This window comes from Pholcus phalangioides, unplaced genomic scaffold (assembly GCF_987345545.1).
Source record: "Pholcus phalangioides strain wild (caught in Gottingen) unplaced genomic scaffold, Ppha-v1.0 ptg000009l_1, whole genome shotgun sequence".
Taxonomy (NCBI): Eukaryota; Metazoa; Arthropoda; class Arachnida; order Araneae; family Pholcidae; genus Pholcus; species Pholcus phalangioides.
The window spans coordinates 55,088,294-55,109,260 of NW_028301602.1; the positions used below are offsets into that span (position 1 = coordinate 55,088,294).

At 36.5% G+C, this 20,967-nt stretch overlaps 1 protein-coding gene across 1 annotated transcript in view; it reads left to right on the top strand.

Moving 5' to 3' along the window:
• The window catches only part of Bdp1 (transcription factor TFIIIB component B'' homolog Bdp1), a 58,648-nt gene that overhangs the window by 26,235 nt on the left and 11,446 nt on the right, over nt 1-20,967 (top strand). Inside the window, exons 7-8 of the mRNA XM_089236559.1 lie at nt 2,204-2,424; nt 19,199-19,293. Coding sequence (XP_089092685.1) covers nt 2,204-2,424; nt 19,199-19,293 — 316 coding nt within the window. The remainder of the gene's footprint in view (nt 1-2,203; nt 2,425-19,198; nt 19,294-20,967) is intronic.

Consider the following 20,967-nt stretch of genomic DNA (forward strand, 5'->3'; position numbering starts at 1 on the left):
AGAATTAAAGGTGTGACAAATCATTGTAAAGGCATATATTCACGTCTGAAACGCATTGTTGGAAACCACGGCAACCAAAGTAAACGTTCGGAAAGTGATTGTTGAGGCTTCAAAACCATTGTTGCCCGACAGTTTTTCGCCCATTTCGGGCATTTGCCCAGCTCTGACGAAGTTTTAAAGTAGCCTACGGTTCAATCCCGGACCTGTTTGGTATATATGCAAAATCTGGCGACAATCGGTCTAAAACTGTAGATTTGTATAAAGAGCATACATACATACATACATACTTTCACATTTATATATAAGATTGTTGAATTTGTCTTAGCAAGATGTGTTCATAGATACTGTTGACTTTTACCTGCGTCGTATATGTTTTGAGCTATTGGGACATTTAAAATTTGACCAATTTTCACGACAGTGAAGTGGTACAATGCAGCTTATCAAGTGCCCAAACTCGCTGACAATTATAGAACCTACATTTGGCAGTCACCTCTGCAAATACCAATTTTTTTCACACAACCACAAGGGGGGGGGGGGGGAATCTGTTACAATTTCCAGCGTCTGCTACATTTTGCTACAAAAATGCCAAAACTCTTCAATTCTGCTCCATCTTGTGCCAAAAACAAAATTTTCCCTTAAGTAACTTTGAAGTCGCATCATAATAGAACAGGACATTTCAATAACATCATTTGTACTCCCGTAATTTTATTTTTTGGGGCCATAAATGCAACTAGCTTGAGGCCCCCTCTCCCAGGATTTGGCACCCAGGCTTCCAACAATGTATAAAATGGGGTCAAACTATGTGAATTGCTGCTCATCCGCAAGAACGACGAAAAAAAACCTTCAATCACTGTTTCTAGCTATTTTTTTAATTTAAAAAAAAGTTGACTCCTTTGATTTATGCATTCCTTACGTTAATTATTTTTTGAATTGCATCAATTTTCCCTGACTGGCTGTACTTGAAAAAACATTTCTGTATACTTTTTAACAGAACGGAAAAGTTTGTGAAAGAACATATTGCACTGAAAAACAGCAATGTGACGAATCAGTCTTCGTTATCCGGAGTTGTGATGCAAAAGCCGTCGGTAAATTCAGCGTGTCTGCAATTATGGAAAAGTGATGAAATCCTGGAAAATTAATGAAATGAGAAAAGGGTTCCAAAATAAGTGAAAAATAGGGAGTGAAAACAGATGTACTTGGATTGAATTTTTTGTGAAAATAGAATCATTCTATTAAATTTCTAATAGTTTTTGTTTCTACAGTTTGAATGAAAAATAATTTAATTCTATATGGTTTAAACTACTATAGTTTAAGTTAAAAATAATTTTAGTGTGTAATTTTTTTTATTTTTTTACTCTGGTAAAAGAAGCAAGATCAAATGTTAAAAAATACTTGAAACTGAAGGGAACAAAAGCACAACTTGGACTTGCATCAGCGGCAAAAACAAGAAAAATAATTGCTTTTCTAATGACTATTTCAAGTCTCTCCTGTAGTGATTTTTTTAAATTAGTGATTGAAGTCTGCTAAATCGGATCACTCATTCTCAAATTGTTTTTGAAATCTTAAATACCATGCATTAAAATAGTTTCTATGTTAAAAGCTTCTCATTTTGTTGATATTGTAGAGAATATAAAAATTTAAATATCAAAAGAAGTCTCTCAAATTTTTTTAATTATTTAAAAACTAAAAATAAATAAATTTCTTCTAAAGGAATTCTCTATGTATTTTGTGCCTTCTGAGGGGCACCCCCCCCCCCTTTTTCTGAGCTATGATAACACTGTTTTTTAAAGTAAAAAGTAATCCTGTGTATGCTGCTGCTCATATATATATATATATATATATATATATATATATATATATATATGAAACTGTGTATTTTATTTACTGCTATTTTTAAAGTGCTACAAAAATCAAATTTCCATTTTCCACCTTTGCAACCACAAACAGCTGTCTTAGAGAGGTTTTTGTGCATTGTATTTGCTGTGTATGTATAGATAGATTGAGGGAAAGTCAAAATTCTATCTTTTAACATTCTGTTAATTTTTTTTTTGCTCTGCACCCCATTTTCCAGATTACAAATATGGCCTGCAGTTAATTTTAACACATTTGTTTTTTTCCTCCTTGATTTTGTTACACAAATAAGTTCCAATTTATTTTCAGTATTTCCACGAAGCTTTCTGAAATGCCTGTATTTTTCTTCTAGATGCTCTTCTGAAACGGACACTATAGAAGTTCCATTAGATCCATATGCACCACCTGCACCAAGGTTAAAGATCGGTCCTAATGGCGAAATAACGATAGATGAAGAGTCTCTAGTCATTCATCATACTGCTCCTAAAAGTTATTCTACTGTGACTGAAGAATCTGACACAACATATTTTTCATTTAGGAATAGACAAATGACCCGCAGGTGGTCATTCCGAGGTAATTAGTTTGGCTAATTTTGTAATTACTAAAATGATCATGCCATAAGCAATGTGCCATCTTATCATTTTGTAGCCTGACCATTCCTTTCTCAGAGGAATGTTTACGTGGTACATGTACCCAGTTAAGTAGTAGTAGTCTGGCAATTTCAGGTGTGGAAGGGTGGTTAAATTCCTGTCAGCCAAAAAATTCCATTATAAGAAAAGGCAGGCGTTCACACCAGGGGGTGAACTATCTCTGCAGTCCTTAGTAACTACTAGTCCTAATGAACTACCGGTCGGAGGACTGCAGCTAAGGACCGCTTCAACTACTAGTAGTTAAGAGGTACTATGAACAACCAGTCCTTAAGGCCACGTGACGTGAAACAGTAGTTAGAGGGAGAGAAAATTTTTGGTTTCGAGAGTAACAGATCGCTAACCAATCGGGATGCCGTTTGAAGCCTACAACTACTACTATTTATTTAACAATCGTTTTTCCGCAGTGGGTGGTGGCAGCGATTTCATGTTTACAACTGATTGTAAAAAAACTTTTTTTTTCCGAGGTACTCGCCACACATTTTTGTCACCCGTGCTTTGCAATTTTTTTTACTCTAACATCGCCAGCTAGTTTAATTATTTTGTAAACGTATGGGACGTTGCATTTTTCATCTTGCGACTTTTTTTAGAATAAGATTCTATATTTTTCTTGTCCGAGCTCATGGATCCCACTTTTGGATACTTGAAAAAGCGAGTATCTGGGACCCCAGCTGCATATAAGCGGGTCGCATACTGATGAAATCAAAATTTGAAAAAAAGAAAATTCTTACAACAAAATGCAAAATTTTAAATTAAGGTTACCGGCACTAGTTGAGCCTATGGTCGTAGTGTGCCTTTCCCCTTTTTTTTTGGGGGGGGGGGCTCTTCTTGAAAGGGTTATTATGCAAAATAATTGTAGATTTTTGGGCCCCCTATTCGCCTCGGGGGCTCTACTTGAGGCCCCAGCTGAATACTATTTTTAATATTGAGTGCCACTTTTTTTTAAGACCAATTTGTTAAAAATGATTTTTTATTATCCATTTTTATTCCTTTTAAATTCATTGAAACAATGAATTGCAAATTATTTTCGGAGCAACTAAAATATTAAATTATTGATAATTTATAATTAAAAGAATTAACTGCCTTGCTGCGTATTGTAGTTCTATATTTTAAACTATGGGTTTCTCCTCAGTATTAAAAAATATCAGAACATGATTTTCTATGAATGAGCACTTACCTGTTAATGGAAGTGAATACTTCAATATTTAAAATATATATACGTCTATATTAAAGATCTTTCATCAATTTATCTGTTTCATATTTAGCTTCCAACAAATAATTTCACCTGATAACTTTCATTTTGACAATATATTTCATTTGAGTTGATTAGAAGATGAATGCTTGATTGAAATTGATTAATAGAAACATGAATTAAATAACAACTTGCACATATGATTTGTCATACAAAAACATTTTATTTCAAACATATGTTCATAGAGAGTTATCATAATCACAATTTATTGGTTGTACTTTTCTTAGAAATCGCATCTTTCAAGAATATAATTTTTTAAGATTCATAAATTTTCATCTGCATCTTCAAATGTTGATTTACCTGAAATTAAAAAGAGGAAGAAAAAAAAACAACACTTTTATTATGCTTATCAATATTTAAATGTACTGTATTTTATTTCAAATTATAACACAGTCTTTAGTTGTATAAGTAGAGATAATTCGTGCACAATAGCACTTAGTCGACATTGAGTCGACTCACCACCATTTTATCACAGTAGGATCCAAAATGTATAAACTGTGTTTTGCAAGGGAGGCCTGGCGTTCCACATAGATGCACATGTTCATGTCTAGATGTATTTACCTAGGGCTTGGCAAATCTTAAGAGCCAACATTGCAAAAAAAAAAATTCATACTGACACCTAAAATTTTCTATGCAGATCATAAAATATTTGGAGTTTATGTCTGAATCTTCCAACATGTGAAGATCATCACTAAGTGCTGAAAAAGTTGAATATAATTTTTTTTTACTTTGGATTATTTCTTCTAAAAATATGCTTGGCTGCCAAAAAATTTGGCCCACGCCTTTTTCAATTTTTCGAGCCATGTTTCTACCCTAAAATTTTGGTCAGACAAATGAAGTGCAAAAACCTATTGGCACGCAGCTTACTACTATTATATATATTTTCACTCTACTCTTTCAGCTTTGCTCTAAAACACATCCTTAGCAACCTCTTGTGGATCGGGGAACCCCTATTTAAATTAACATAGAAATTTTGCAGTGTTGTATGGTCTCACTAGTTAAAAAGTATGATATTATTTGTCGTCAAGTATATTGTTTTAATATTTCCATTCACAAAATTTGCTCATCAGTAAATATAACACGTTTTTCAAAGAATTAATATTGCTTTTCAGTTAGTAAAGCTTCTAAAAGTTTTTTTTTAATGTCCTCCCTCTCATTTATGTATCCAAGACAAGGTTTTCAACAGTACATGTTTTTACTTGTACTCGTCAAATTTTGAGTGGTATAGGTAGCCATTAAGAAATCGTCTATCTTAATTTCCTCAATTCAATTATGTCAAAAACAGTTGTTCTTTCAATAGTATCTGAAAAAATTATTATAAAGATAATTACTCATAGCAAGATATTTCTCGAGAGAAACCAATATGGTATGGACTACAAACAATGCCACCCCTTGCTTCCCCCTTGCTTATTTTGTTTTTGCACATATAAAATGTGTCGCTGAAATTACAATAATTTCAGAGGGAAGTATGTTTCTGTTGAGTTTTATATTGAGAAATATTCAAGTGATTGTACAGTTTACAATTTTTATGAATTTTCTCAACTTAAAATTGAATGTGTATAAATAGGTTATTTTATTCATGGTGCAATATAAATAAGACACTGAAATACAACATTTCTTAATAAACATGTGAATTTATGTAATACAGCCTCTCCGAAACACTATTATGATTATGATCTGATACAACGTCAAAATTCTGTGGGTGGGATGGTGGTGTTAAATCGGGTTCGACTGTATTTGTTCCACTAGGGTTGTTGATACAAATGAAATCAGTGAAAATGATGATTGTTAAAATTTATGTCATTAAATTATTCATGGAAATATTTCATTTTACATGAAAATAATAATGGAAACTGTTGCTCAAAGTCAAATACAAAGAATTAAAATTACCTTTGTTTGCTCTGGGAGAATTGTTTGGTAACCTTGGAAACCTTCACATAACTTCGTAGCTACCTACAGCCAAGTTCCTGGGAAACAAAATTTTTCGGAGTTAGAAAAGTCTCACAAATGTATATACACTAATATACACTGCTGGCCAAATGTAAATGCAACACCCTGAAGGAAGCATGCAAATAATATGAAATTTACAACATGCATTAGCGGAGGTGAGATATGCAAATGATTAGAATTTCAGCGCAGACGCACATCACGCGCGCCTGTGGCTCCACTTCAAAGTGCTATTTAAGGCTTGGAGATTTCGACGATTTGAAGTACGGCAATTGTGTTTTTCTTGTGGGTTTTTCAAAAAAACGATCAATTATGCCTCGTAGAAAACAGCGATCATCGTTTGATCAAGTATCCGAGTTCGACAGAGGAAGGACAGTGGCCTACCGAGATTGTGGATTATCTTTCAGGGAAATCGGTAGTTGTGTTGGACGAAACTAAACAACTGTAATGTGGATATGTGATCGTTGGATGCAGGAGGGTACGACGGACCTACGTGTTCGATCGCATCCACCTCAGTGCACCACTTCAGGTGATGACAGGCGTATTGTGCGTATGGCAGTGACGGATCGCTCAGCCACATCACGAACCATAGCACAGCACATTCAGTCTGTACCGCATCATCCAGTGTCTGTGCGTACCATTCGACGCCGTTTACAACAGAGTGGTCTGTCCGCAAGACGTCCATTGCTTCGTCTACCCTTGACGCAGAACCACAGACGTCTCCGCCGCCAATGGTGCGATGAAAAAAGGATGTGGACGGCACAATGGAATGAAATTGTCTTTACTGACGAGTCACGCTTCTGTCTGCAACACCACGATGGTCGGATTCGAGTCTGGAGACACCGTGGAGAGAGGATGCTGAACAGCTGCGTTATGCACCGCCACACTGGTCCTGCACCGGGTATTATGGTATGGGGGTGGTATTGGATATCACTCTCGCACTCCTCTAGTATGCATTGCCGGTACTTTAAAAAGCCAGCGCTGCATCTCCGAGGTGTTGGAGCCAGTTGTCCTTCCTTACCTTCAGGGCTTGCCCACAGCCATATTTCAACAGGATAATGCGCGACCACACGTGGCACGCATTGTCCAAAGGTTCTTCGTCAATCGCCCGCCAGATTGAATTGTTTCCCTGGCCAGCTCGCTCTCCGGATCTTTCGCCGATAGAAAACATGTGGTCCATGGTTGCTCAACGATTGACCCAGATTACATCCCCAGCTGCCACACCAGATCAACTTTGGCAACGCGTGGAAGCTGCTTCGTCTGCTGTACCCCAAGAACACATCCAAAGTCTCTTTGAATCAATGCCGAGACGTGTGGCAGCTGTGATCTCCAACAACGGCGGCTACTCTGGCTACTGATTTTGGCAGGAACCACACTTCACAGAAGTCTATAAATTTAATCATTTGATGCTTGGTCAACATGTTATCTACAAAATAAATATTGTTGCGATATCTCTTGTCTTTCTTGGTGTTGCAATTTGGGTGGCCAGCAGTGTATATATAATCTCTCAGCTGTTTACTAACAACATTGTTAAAAAATAAATGCTTGTTAAAAGTTTCACTTCCATAACATCTCAAAATGTTATATTTTAAAGTTCTTAAATATTCGACATGGAAATTTGTTTTCTGTGTTTACCCATACACACAAAATCAAAAACAATTTTTGGCAAAAAATTAAATTTGAACACACACAGCAAGGCCATAACCCAAATACTGAAGTAGTAATACGTTTCGAACACTAATCTGCTTTCTCTAGTTATAATGTATATACCTCAATAAAAACTGTGCCTGAAATTCCAACTTTGTTTTTTAGTCCCATTGTACGAATTTCATTTTTCATATCAACAAAACAATATAATGATTCCTTATTAAATATTCCTCATTTCAGAGCAAGTTACAGAGTGCAATTTTTCAAGAAGTGGCACATGATTTTTTTCTCAAAATTTAACTTCCACTAAGTATTACAATATTGTTCATTTGAACAGTTCAAAATATCAAATCTATATTTTAATCCTTTAGTGCACGAGTTTTACAAAAATAAATATTTAACATTACTGCCAATTTTTACCATGCTTTATTTCAATATCACCATTACTCATCACAAAAAAATAATTAAATTTTTTGTCATTTAGGTGCTGTAATTTATTATCAATGAATTGTAGCTTATTAGTTACTTTTTGCATTGAAGGGAGGTTGATCTAAAACACAAATTTTCAATTTCCTTATTTATAGGCGATTATTCATAGCATAGTCATCCAAGCACAAATTTTATTGTGCCAACAATATTCAAATTATTTATTTACACACGTGCTCAATTTATTTAGACATAATTTTTCATTGAAAAAAATTAATACGGCAAAAAACATAGAATGTAAAATTTCAATCTGATATTATCGTAATTGCAGATTTATGTTTCATTTGCCATGTAAATATTTTCAATACAATCCAAAGTATACATGGGCTATTTGATATTTTTCAGCATTACCAAGTGGGATCCACTGCCCTATTGATTGCGTGACATTGTCCATAACGCATTTACCGAGCAAAAAAATATTAAGAATATTTCTAAACACTCTTCTTATATAGTTCGATAGCAATAAAATAATTCTTACCTCAGTAATGAACATGCTAGCACTTCGTCGTGGCTTCGATCACCGATGTCAACATCTGGTTTTGCAGGATATAACGATGAATCACTTCAACTTTGATGACATCGAAGATATAATCTAAGTTATGTCTGTCATTATTATCGTAAAAAATTGTTTAATTTGAAAAAAAAACAGCATATTTCATCACTAAATATCATAGCGAGAACTCGCGGCCAGAGACGAAATTTCCTCTTTTCCAAGATGGCTGCCGTGAACTACTTTTCTTGCTGCTTTAGGACTGGTGCTAGGCAGTCCTTAGCAGCGGTCCTAAGTAACTACTAAAAAAAAAGTCCTTAGCTTAGAGATAGTACCGAAAAGTCGAACTACTGGCCATCTAAGGACAAATCTGGGCTTAACTACTTTTTTTCGGCTAAGGACCGCAGAGATAGTTCACCCCCAGGAGTTTATAAGAGTACCCATACTTTTCGGGCTGTTATGCTGTGTTCAAGGTTGTTTATTAGCAGACGTTTCATCCTCTACTGGATGATACGTTGGTATCGTCTGTTTAGGTGATGACCAGCAAAGAGAGACGGAATGACCACACCTCCGAGTGTCATGATGTAATGAGGCTTCAGCTGAAGATATTGCAGAATCTATATTGTTACTGTGATCTAAAACAAGTGATTTATCTATGTTGGTGTGATGTGGAGGCTACTGATTGGGTGGGTGGGGACCAGCATCTTCATCTAACCATCTTAATCTTGGTTTTTTGTGCCAAGTTTTACTTAAGATTTCATTACAGTTTGCGTTTAATTAATCATATTTGAATTTTTATCATCGTGAACTAACAAAATTCTGGCAGGAAGCATGCTTATAGTGTTTATTTTAAATTGTGATTTGAAGTTTCTGAACATTCTGCGAAATTGCAGCATTGATTATTGTTATCCATGTAGTGGCATCAAGTCCACCAACAAAAAAAGTGAAAGTTATTTTTTTGCTAGCTTTTAAATTAATAAGTGAAAATAACAGCTCAGAATTATCAAGCAGCATACTACTAAGATGTGGTCCACTTCACATCATGACAACGGCTTAACAGTAGTCAAAACTATGTGGGAAAAATAGCAGAGAAAATAGAAAATACAAGAAAACAAAAGTATCCGAAATGTTGAGCACTTCATTTTTTATTTTGAATAAAACAACCATATTAATGCATTGTCAACGAATTCTTTAAGAAAAAGCTCACTCATCACACTAACTAGGTATGAGTATAAAAGCATGAGTTCAATCATGACCGGTGAAAATTTTTTGTGTTAATGCTATATACTCTCACTTTTTAACAAATTAATATGAGCAAATAGCTCTTTATGGGACTTTAACCAATGTCTTGAGCACAAATTGCAAATATCTTTACAATTTATGTGTAGTTTTTATTCAGAGAATTCTCAGAGAAATAATGAAGTGTTGTCTGGTGACTGACAGAAATAGATATCACATTCAGCTTGTCGAGACAGTGTGAAATTATATTTTCCAAAGAATATTGTTCTCTTCCCCCCCCCCCCAACCACTAGTTTGAGAAAAATCGAAGTGTTTATTTTGATTTTATACTAAGGATTTTTATCTTTCTAATGAATAGGGAAACAATGTTTCAATTATTGTTTGATACAAATTTTGACATTTTTAAAGTTTAAAAACAAATTAAAATATCTTAATTTTTTAAGTTGCGCTCTGTTTAATATGCATCCTAAATTTCTTGAAGATTGAGAGATTATGCATTGAAAATTTTTATTGAGAGCGTGCACACTGTATCACAATCAATGTTATATGTATAGAGTTTTTGAAGCACAGTATATTTATTTTTTATGTTTGTTTATATGTTAAAAAAAATTTGAATATTTATAGAAATATGCTGATCACATACATGTGAATCATTTATCTGTATTTATAGATGCAATAAAGATTTACTCAGCTCCCTTTGACTTTAGTAGGAGATTAAATGTTTTCCAGCTGGATTGTGTTGTGCCAAGTTTGATATATTTTTTTTTATTTTGCAGATTTTGATGTGTAGATTCCAAATATCTTAGGTGTTATTTTTTTCTTACACATTTTTGAGATGATTTTCAACATGATGTCCGAGATGGCTGCCATTTACAGATTTCCTTCATACTCATGGCACACTGTTGACCAGTATGTTAAATTGTATGTTTTATGGGTCAAGAAATACAAATTTACAATCAAAATAGGCGTACATTGTGTTGTGATGCAAATAAAGCAAAAGAAATATGAATTACATTATATACAGTGTTTTATTAACCAATTTTACAAAAAAAAAAGTTTTCAATGAGATAGCATAAATAATTAAAGATATTGAGCAGAATCATTAAAAGCAGCACTTGTATGTATATGTATTATATCTTCTGAATCACTATTGTTGCTGTATTGATATTGATAGTCCTTTACATTGTTACAGTCACTGCATTTGCAAAGGGCAGTGCAAGCAAGAGAATTCTTTAAGCAAGAACACTTCCCACTTGCACTCATACCCTTACACCCACGTCTGCAAGTTCAATAACTCCATTGGGTGCAGGTATCTCCCGACATTTGACTTGAGAAATTGCTTCCTCATCATTTATTTCCCACCCATTACCAACAAGAGGGGGTATTGTTGGTTGATGGTTTTTTTTAGCCCTTTCTGATGGTGCAAATTAAAGTGGACCGTAGAATATGTACAGAAATGACAATCTCCACTGTTCATAAGAAGTATAAAAGCCTGGATAACCAAGCGGAGATTGAAATGTAGTTCGGAAAGAAAATTCTCATTCCTCTATGAGGAATCTAACCACCAATCTCTCACTGTCTGGGCGAGTTTTCTAACCATTGAACTAAAGAGGAAAGACATTTTCTTTCCTTAGAGCATATGTATGAATGCTGAACAGGACTGCTCATGGACAGCCTCCTAGCTCAGCTAATACCTCTTACGACGTTAGTTCAATGTATGCCTGTTTTGATTGTAAATTTGTATTTCTTGACTCCCAAAACATACAATTCGACATACTTGTCAACTAGAGAGAAACGGTCGTTTCTCTCTATATGTTGCCATCTGGGGGGCTAACGTCGTAAGAGCTATCTTAACTCTGCAATGGTTAAAAAATTTGTATCTTTCAAGTAAGCAGAGTTGGTGAATTTTTCAAAGGTAGATTGGATAATGGATTTACATTAGGTTCCCAAGTTGTTGAACAGCTTTTAGAATGCTATTATCACACTGATGTTTGAGGTTCACTTTTATCTACTTCTCTTTTGAAATGGCTGCAAATTTCCCTCCCCAGTCTTCACCAGTATAAGCATGTAGACCTCTGGCTTTAGAAACACCTATTGCATGACACCTTTCATTAATATTAATTTTTCTGTGTTTTCTGCCTCGACCCGTAACTAAATTAATTTCATTTACTTGGTTTCAAGTCACCAAGTAAACAATCAGCAATATGAAAGTGTCAGTATCTTGTGAAAACACATCAATCTCAAAATTATTGTGATGGTTCACTATATCAAATACAAATACAACACCACAACAGGCAAAATTCCCAGTGAGTTGGCTGAGAAAAAGATGCCCATAACAAATATGGATGTCATATATTTCAAATAAAGCAACCCAATTAAAAATGCAATTAGGAACATTATAAACAATATATACACATGATAAAATATTATACAATGCCCATAAAGAATACTTATGGTTGTCTTATTCTAAGTATGAATAGCTTCTCGATTTACCCCAAAATGTTTATCATACCTCTTTTTAAACGTGTCAATTGTGTTACAATTTACTACCTCCGGGGGTAAGCTATTCCATTTATTGACAACCCCATTAGAAAAAAATTCCCTGCGACACCATAACCTTGCTTTGTCCCTCACCAATCGATACTGGTGTCCCCTTGTAAAAGCAGTCGATTGGCGGTGTACTAAAAGTTCATGGTCCATCCTATCCATCCCATTGAAAATTTTGAACACTTCGATCATATCTCCTCGACACCTGCGTTCATCCAATGTACACATCCACAAAATGAAGTCTCTCTTCATAACTCAAGCCCCGTGTGCCAATAAGGACACGTGTAGCTCTTCTCTGCACCCCTTCAACCAACTCTATGTCCCTCTGTAGGTATGGTCTCCAAAACCTTACAGCATACTCCAGTCCAGGATGAACTAAGCCCCGGAAAAGCGGAAGAATGACTTTAGGAGAACGCAAAGAGACCTAAAGTATCAAGTACATGAAGAGGTATAATGGTGTCTTTTTCGTGTGTATGATCAGTTGAATTTGGATCGAAAACATTTGTGTGGTTACCGTATGCTTTACTGCCAAAAACAACAATTTTCTTCTCATCAGCAGCAAAATCCTGTAGTATATATAATTTAATCCCAAGATACTTTGCCAATTGTGATTTCATTTCATTGTGTGAAAGAAACATCTTCAATGATACCAAGGTTACATTGGTGCTATTTGTAGCAGTAAGTATAATAGCTTCTGTCAGCCCCAATCATTCGTTGTTAAATCCCAATCCACGTTCTAGTCTATTTCTTACAAATTCTTCGAATTTTAATTTGCCTTTTTGGTCACGATTTGGAATACCATTCTTTCCAGATTCTGGAACCTTCATAGATGATGCAATATTCATTAGTGTGGTGTTATCTCGGAAGGGTTTTCTTCACAATGATCACGAATACTCTCTTTGATAACGGCTGCATTGTGAAATGCAGGTCTTTAATTCAAGAGAATTCTGATGTTCTTCAAGTCTTTAATTTTTTTTGTTCCTAGTTCTGGTCTTCAAATAGGTTAGTAAATGGCACATTGGATTTGGATATTGCGAAACTTCCACACACCCACATTCCAAAACTCCCAGCTTCAAGAAAATTCCATACTATGTTGGACTTTTTTGAGAAATAGATCTGATAGGAAAGGGGGTGGAGTGTTGATATACGTGAAATCATGTTTGAAGGCTAGAGAGTGTAACGTGCAGAGAAGTGATATTGAAACCATATGGGTTGAACTTGAGAACAAAAGACGTCATAAGCTTATTGTTGGGGTTTGTTACAATCCACCGAATAGGGATCAAAATTATATCGCCAAAATGCATGATGAAATTTCCTACATGTGTAAGCGAAAGAGGGTTCTCATACTAGGGGATTTCAATTACCCGGGTATTGATTGGGAGAACCTTTCATCTGGAAATCAGTATGAAAGAGACTTTCTTAAGTTGGTGCTCGAAAATTTTTTGTATCAGCATGTATCAGAAGCCACTAGGGGTACTGCTATTTTGGATTTAGTTCTTACTAGTTCTGAGGATCTAGTTGAACATGTTTCGGTGGGGGAAGAGTTTTCTTCCAGTGATCATCGTATCGTCAGATTTCTCTGTAACTTTTCCTCGGGTAAGGTTGATAACAAAAGACTGGTTCCTTGTTTTCGGAGAACTAACTTTGATGTTTTGCGAAGAAGGTTAGCGGAAGTTTTCAAAGACCGGTTGGAATCAGTAGGGGTGGTAAGTCAATGGGAAGAATTTAGTACGAAGCTGTCCTCTGTTTTGCACGACGTCATACCCTTTGTTCGAAAAAAGCGTGTTTGTACATCACACCCTCTATGGTTCACGGATAGCGTGCGGAACCTTTATCTTGAAAAGAAAAGAGCATTCAGAGAGTATAAAAGTGGACGAGGTGACCTATCATTGTTTACTGATAAAAGAAGACTGTTGAAGAAAGCGATAAGGGATAGTAAAAAGCAAGTTGAATCTAGGTTGGCAGATAACATTGGCTCTGACCCAAAATCATTTTTTCGATACGTCAATAATGGATGTAAGGGGACAGTTGGCCCCCTCTCGATAGGAGGCTCAAAAGTAGAGAGCAATGTAGGCATGTGTAGTGCTTTCAATGACTTTTTCGCGTCGGTTTTTAATGGAGATAATGATATTCGATATACGGGTGTTGCATGGGGTAATAAAACGCTCAACGATATTCAAGTGGAAGACGTGGAGGTCCTAAATCTTCTAAGAAATGTATGTGCAAGCAAAGCACCAGGACCAGATGATATCTATCCCAGGGTTCTCAGGGAAGGTGCTAATGAATTGTTGGGGCCAGTCGCACAGATATACAGGAGTAGTGTTGCTGAGGGTATCGTCCCGAGAGATTGGAAACTGGCTAACGTTGTTCCTATATTTAAGAAGGGTAGTAGAGAAGTGGTGTCTAATTATCGTCCAGTGAGTTTGACGAGCTCCCTCTCGAAAATTTTGGAAATTATCATCAAAAGGCAGTTTGTGAAGTGGATAGACGAGAATAATGTATTGTCGGATAATCAGCATGGGTTCAGGAAGGGGAAGTCATGTGTAACTAACCTCCTTTGCTTCTATGATTACGTGACTAAGGCTTTGGGTAAGAGCAAAAATGTCGACGTGGTTTACCTTGATTTCCAGAAGGCATTCGATCGGGTCCAACATGGCAAACTCTTGAAGCGTTTACACGAGATTGGAATAGGGGGCAACTTGCTGAATTGGATAGAATCGTGGTTAAGAGATAGGTCACAACGAGTTATGGTGAACGGGGAATTCTCTGGTTGGACAGACGTCACAAGTGGAGTTCCTCAGGGAAGTGTCCTTGGCCCCATACTTTTTTCACTTTTTATCGATAAACTCGATCAGGGTATCGATGGAATTACTAGCAAATTCGCAGATGATGTGAAGCTAATGGGGGTAATCGGGAATGAAAGCGATAGGGAGTTGCTCCAGACCAACTTAAACAAGATTGCAGCATGGGCAAATGAATGGAGCATGACGTTTAGCGTAGATAAGTGCATGGTCGCTCATTTTGGTTCGAACAACCCACGGTTCTCTTACGAGTTGAATGGTGTCACTATCCCGGATGCAACTAGAGTCACCGATTTGGGAATTCTCATTGACGAGCGACTTAAGTTTTCTGAACATTGTTCAGCGGTTGTCAAAAAATCGAATAGAATGCTTGGTCTCATTTTCAAAAAGGTCTCTTCGCGTTCTCCTAAAGTCATTCTTCCGCTTTTTCGAGGCTTAGTTCGTCCTGGACTGGAGTATGCTGTAAGGTTTTGGAGACCATACCTACAGAGGGACATAGACTTGGTTGAAGGGGTGCAGAGAAGAGCTACGCGTGTCCTTATTGGCACACAGGGCTTGAGTTATGAAGAAAGACTTCATTTTTTGAATATGTTTACATTGGATGAACGCAGGTGTCGAGGAGATATGATCGAAGTGTTCAAAATTTTCAATGGGATGGATAGGATGGACCATGAACTTTTAGTACACCGCCAATCGACTGCTTTTACAAGGGGACACCAGTATCGATTGGTGAGGGACAATGCAAGGTTATGGTGTCGCAGGGAATTTTTCTCCAATAGGGTTGTTAATAAATGGAATAGCTTACCCCCGGAGGTAGTAAATTGTAACACAATTGACACGTTTAAAAAGAAATACGATAAACATGTTGGGGTAAATCGGGAAGCTATCCATTCTTAGAATAAGACAACCATAAGTATTCTTTATGGGCATTGTATAATATTTTATCATGTGTATATATTGTTTGTAATTTGTGTTAATTGCATTTTTAATTGGGTTGCTGTATTTTTGAAACATATGACAACCATATTTTTATGGGCATCTTTTTATCAGCCACCTCGTTGGGCATTTTGCCTGTTGTGGTGTTGTATTTGTATTTGTATTTGTATTTGTATGTCTTGCATAATGAAATAAGTCATGAGCAAAGTAATACTTGATTTGTTTCTCTAATGATGTGAGATGCAATGCCCAATCTCTGTAGTGATTAGCATGGATAAAGCGCAACAAAGATCCAAATTGGTTTATATATATACACTGCTGGCCACCGTAAATGCAACACCCTGAAGGAAGCATGCAAATAATATGAAATTTACAACATGCATTAGCGGAGGTGAGATATGCAAATGATTAGAATTTCAGCGCAGACGCACATCACGTGCGCCTGTGGCGCCACTTCAAAGCGCTATTTAAGGCTTGGAGATTTCGACGATTTGAAGTACGGCAATTGTGTTTTTCTTGTGGTTTTTTCAAAAAAACGATCAATTATGCCTCGTAGAAAACAGCGATCATCGTTTGATCAAGTACCCGAGTTCGACAGAGGAAGGATAGTGGCCTACCGAGATTGTGGATTATCTTTCAGGGAAATCGGTAGTTGTGTTGGACGAAACTCAACAACTGTAATGCGGATATGTGATCGTTGGATGCAGGAGGGTACGACGGACCGACGTGTTCGATCGCATCCACCTCAGTGCACCACTTCACGTGATGACAGGCGTATTGTGCGTATGACAGTGACGGATCGCTCAGCCACATCACGAACCATAGCACAGCACATTCAGTCTGTACCGCATCATCCAGTGTCTGCGCGTAGTACCATTCGACGCCGTTTACAACAGAGTGGTCTGTCCGCAAGACGTCCATTGCTTCGTCTACCCTTGACGCAGAACCACAGACGTCTCCGCCGCCAATGGTGCGATGAAAGAAGGATGTGGACGGCACAATGGAATGAAATTGTCTTTACTGACGAGTCACACTTCTGTCTGCAACACCACGATGGTCGGATTCGAGTCTGGGGACACCGTGGAGAGAGGATGCTGAACAGCTGCATTATGCACCGCCACACTGGTCCTGCACCGGGTATTATGGTATGGGGTGGTATTGGATATCACTCTTGCACTCCTCTAGTACGCATTGCCGGTACTTTAAAAAGCCAGCGCTACATCTCCGAGGTGTTGGAGCCAGTTGTCCTTCCTTACCTTCAGGGCTTGCCCACAGCCATATTTCAACAGGATAATGCGCGACCACACGTGGCACGCATTGTCCAAAGGTTCTTCGTCAATCGCCCGCCAGATTGAATTGTTTCCCTGGCCAGCTCGCTCTCCGGATCTTTCGCCGATAGAAAACATGTGGTCCATGGTTGCTCAACGATTGACCCAGATTACATCCCCAGCTGCCACACCAGATCAACTTTGGCAACGCGTGGAAGCTGCTTCGTCTGCTGTACCCCAAGAACACATCCAAAGTCTCTTTGAATCAATGCCGAGGCGTGTGGCAGCGGTGATCTCCAACAACGGCGGCTACTCTGGCTACTGATTTTGGCAGGAACCACACTTCACAGAAGTCTATAAATTTAATCATTTGATGCTTGTTCAACATGTTATCTACAAAATAAATATTGTTGCGATATCTCTTGTCTTTCTTGGTGTTGCAATTTGGGTGGCCAGCAGTGTATTCAGTATAAAAGGAACTTTCTCATATCACCACTGCATTTTGTAACATGTGAAAGACAAACTTTTCCAACTGCTACATTAATCTCTTCAAACAAAGTTGTTGCTTCAGCATCACCAATGTGCAATTTCTCATGTAGTGAGTTGCATTTTTTCACAGGAAAATAATTTCCATAGAATGTGGCAGTGTTTCAAAAAGAAGCTTGTAGCATACCAAAACCATAATCATGTGAAACTCTGCCTCTGGTGTAGTTTTTCCCACCAAAAATCTGACGAATTGTTACAGGAGAATACAGACCAATTTCAGTTCATATGAGATCAAGGCCACTACTTTCAATGCATTTTCCTAATGCATGGATAGATGCAAAAAAACATGAAGTTCTCCTACTCGGAGCAGCCACTTTTGATTACCGGTAGACAATTGAATTTTCAGTGCACTTTCATGTCCATCGTCATTATGGGTTTAGCTGCTGGTCCATGAACTAAGGTTGCAATTTCTTTAGCCATGCACGTAACTGTGTAAAGTGCATTACTATCCGTTAGTCGCAATCTCGTTATTGGTGTTACTTCAACATTATATGTTTTGTTAATCTTCTTGTATCTGAGGCAGAATAGAATTAGATGAAGCCCATGAAGGCATGATATCGTTCTTGAGTACAGATTTTTGTGTGACTTCATTTGCTTGTGACATGACTGAAACACTTGTATTTGGAAATGGGGAACTTCCATACGTGTGTGAATAGTTATGTCATCATGGTGTGAGTAACAGGAAAAGAACCATGCTAAATCACTAACTTTGTACTTCTTGATGATATCAATATCACTGTCTAACGTAAAATTAGTGAGTTATTGTGTTTACTGAAATATTTGGGACTGCTTTATATAACATTTGTACATTCGACGATGTGGGTTTTGGGGGATTCACTGAAGCACGTTTTATATGTAGTTTATATATAGTAATAAAATGGTAATGTACCTTTCAAAATAGCTTTCACAATGTAAAAAATGAACTATAATTCAAAAAGGAATAAGAACACGCGTACGCCTATTTTGATTGTAAATTTGTATTTCTTGACCCCAAAAACATACAATTTGACATACTGGTCAACAGTGTGCCATGAATATTAAGGGTAATCAACAAATGGCAGCCATCTTGGACGCCATGCTGAAAATCGCCTAAAAAAATGTGTAAGAAAAAAATAGCACCAAAGATATTTGGAATCTACAGAATAAAAAAATATCAAACTTGGCACAACAATCCAGCTGGAGCCACATTTCAAACCCTACTACTATGTTATTAGCAGGTCTGACTGTATTTTTTGCTGGTAACTTGAGTAATGGTAAATCAAAGTACATGTCTAACTGTGTCATGGGTGTAGATAAATTTGAAAGGCTGGGGGAGGGGACATGATGATGTCAGTGTATATGGATAAATATGCATTAGATCAGTCGGCTCTGTTAATGACGCTAAGGGTCTTTCCCCAGTATTTCTGCTGCCCATGAACTGTGTATATGTCATAACTGTTGTGTACATGAAAAAAATATGTGTGTGTGAAAGCATGCAGAAATTTTGATAACTTTATGCAAACCTAATTTTTACTGATTTGTATATTCTATTCCAAATTCAGATACAGCTATATTTTATAAAGCTCTAATGATGGTTGGTACAGATTTTGCCCTGATGGCAAACTTGATTACTGATAGATCAAGACATGAATTAAAGGTATATTACTCATGTGACTCATGAACAAACTTTCAACATTTGCCATTTACTGGGATTAAATTATAAGGTAAAATGTTGTTTCGCGTTTCAAGAATGGGAATGAACTTGCATACAGTCAAAGCTCATGACATCAGGCGATTCTGTTCTTTCTGTATAAATAAAGCAGTTTTAAGAACCAGTTTGGTAACTATTCATTAAATCTTCTTTGTTTTGGGAGGAGAGGGTGGAATCTTAAGTATTACTTTGGCGTCTTTTTTATAAATTTATTGTATTTTAACATAACCAGAATAAAACTGAGGACATAGCAAAAACTGCTTTACTAGGAAAATTAGTTTGTTGCAAGACAGCATACAAACAACCCTTAGAATTCTTTTCTGCCTTTCTCCACTACAGAATGGATGCAAGAGATGTTCTAGAAGGACATTCTCAATCATCCTTGAAGAACTATATTTATGAAATTAATGGATTCATTATTTTTGTATTAACCCTTAAATGAATAGCTTTGCATATGTGCAGAGGGTCTTTTAAACATTCATTACTGCAGTTAATGGGAAGATAAAAATTCAGAATCGCCTTTGCACATAAGGTGAGGTCATATTCTCTGCATTTTTCTATTTTGAATTTGTAAGTAGATGTCCCAATTAATGACTTTTTTTTTGCAGAGCATTTGTGGTTGTGATTTCTCTAATTTGTTAAAATTTTTTGTTTGCACATTGCCCCCCCCCCCCTGAAGTTTGCAACCCAATTAATAGTTTGAATTTTATTTACTATAGTTTGAATCACAAAGATGATAGTTATGTATTTGGAAAATAGCGTTACTTCAATACATTTATTTTATACGCAATTTTTGAGGCTTTGTAGGTCCTCTTTAAGGCTCTGTATAAGTAGCACAATTTGAAATAGGTTTTTTTTAATGATTTTTTTTCAGCTTTCGATATGTGTCATTAACTATGAATAAAATTGCCAGCTTGAAAAAAAAACCATGTATTTAAGAGTTCATATTTAGATTAATTTTAAAACTACCCAGTAACAAGTTGTTCTTTAGGATAAGGGTATTTGCCACCTATGAATAGAACACTATTTGTTAGTACTGTAGTCACTGTTTTGTTTTTTCTTCTCAATTTTTGAGTTTTTCGGCATCTTTGAGCAGCAGTTTGCCCAAAGATTCAACTTGTACCTCTGCTTAGGCTGAAAACATGGTGAAATGAAGAGCAAAGCATTGAGTGAAGAAAAGATCGACGCAGCAAAATCAAACACGTGAATTCCAATGCAACTGCACATAGTGGTGCCCACAGCAACAAGGTGAGAACTTCGCTACAAATGAATGAGAGCGGAGCGACCAAGATATTTTGTTTTTGTTGCTCTTGTAGCGCTTATCAACATGGACGTTGAACTGCCAATCAGTAGTGTTTTTGCTAAAAAATCCTTTATGCGATCAAAAAAATCACCAACATCATAACAGGTTCATTCTCAACAAACTTTGGGACAAGGTGGCAGAGGAATTAAACTCAACAAGTAATTAATATTTCCAAATAACACTTTCTGTTACTTCGTTTCATTATGTACATTACAGTAATAATGTTGAAATATGACATTCGTTATAGTAGAAAAATTTACATTATTTTGTATTATGTACAGCTTGTGCATAACTTATATTTTATTTTGACATAAGAA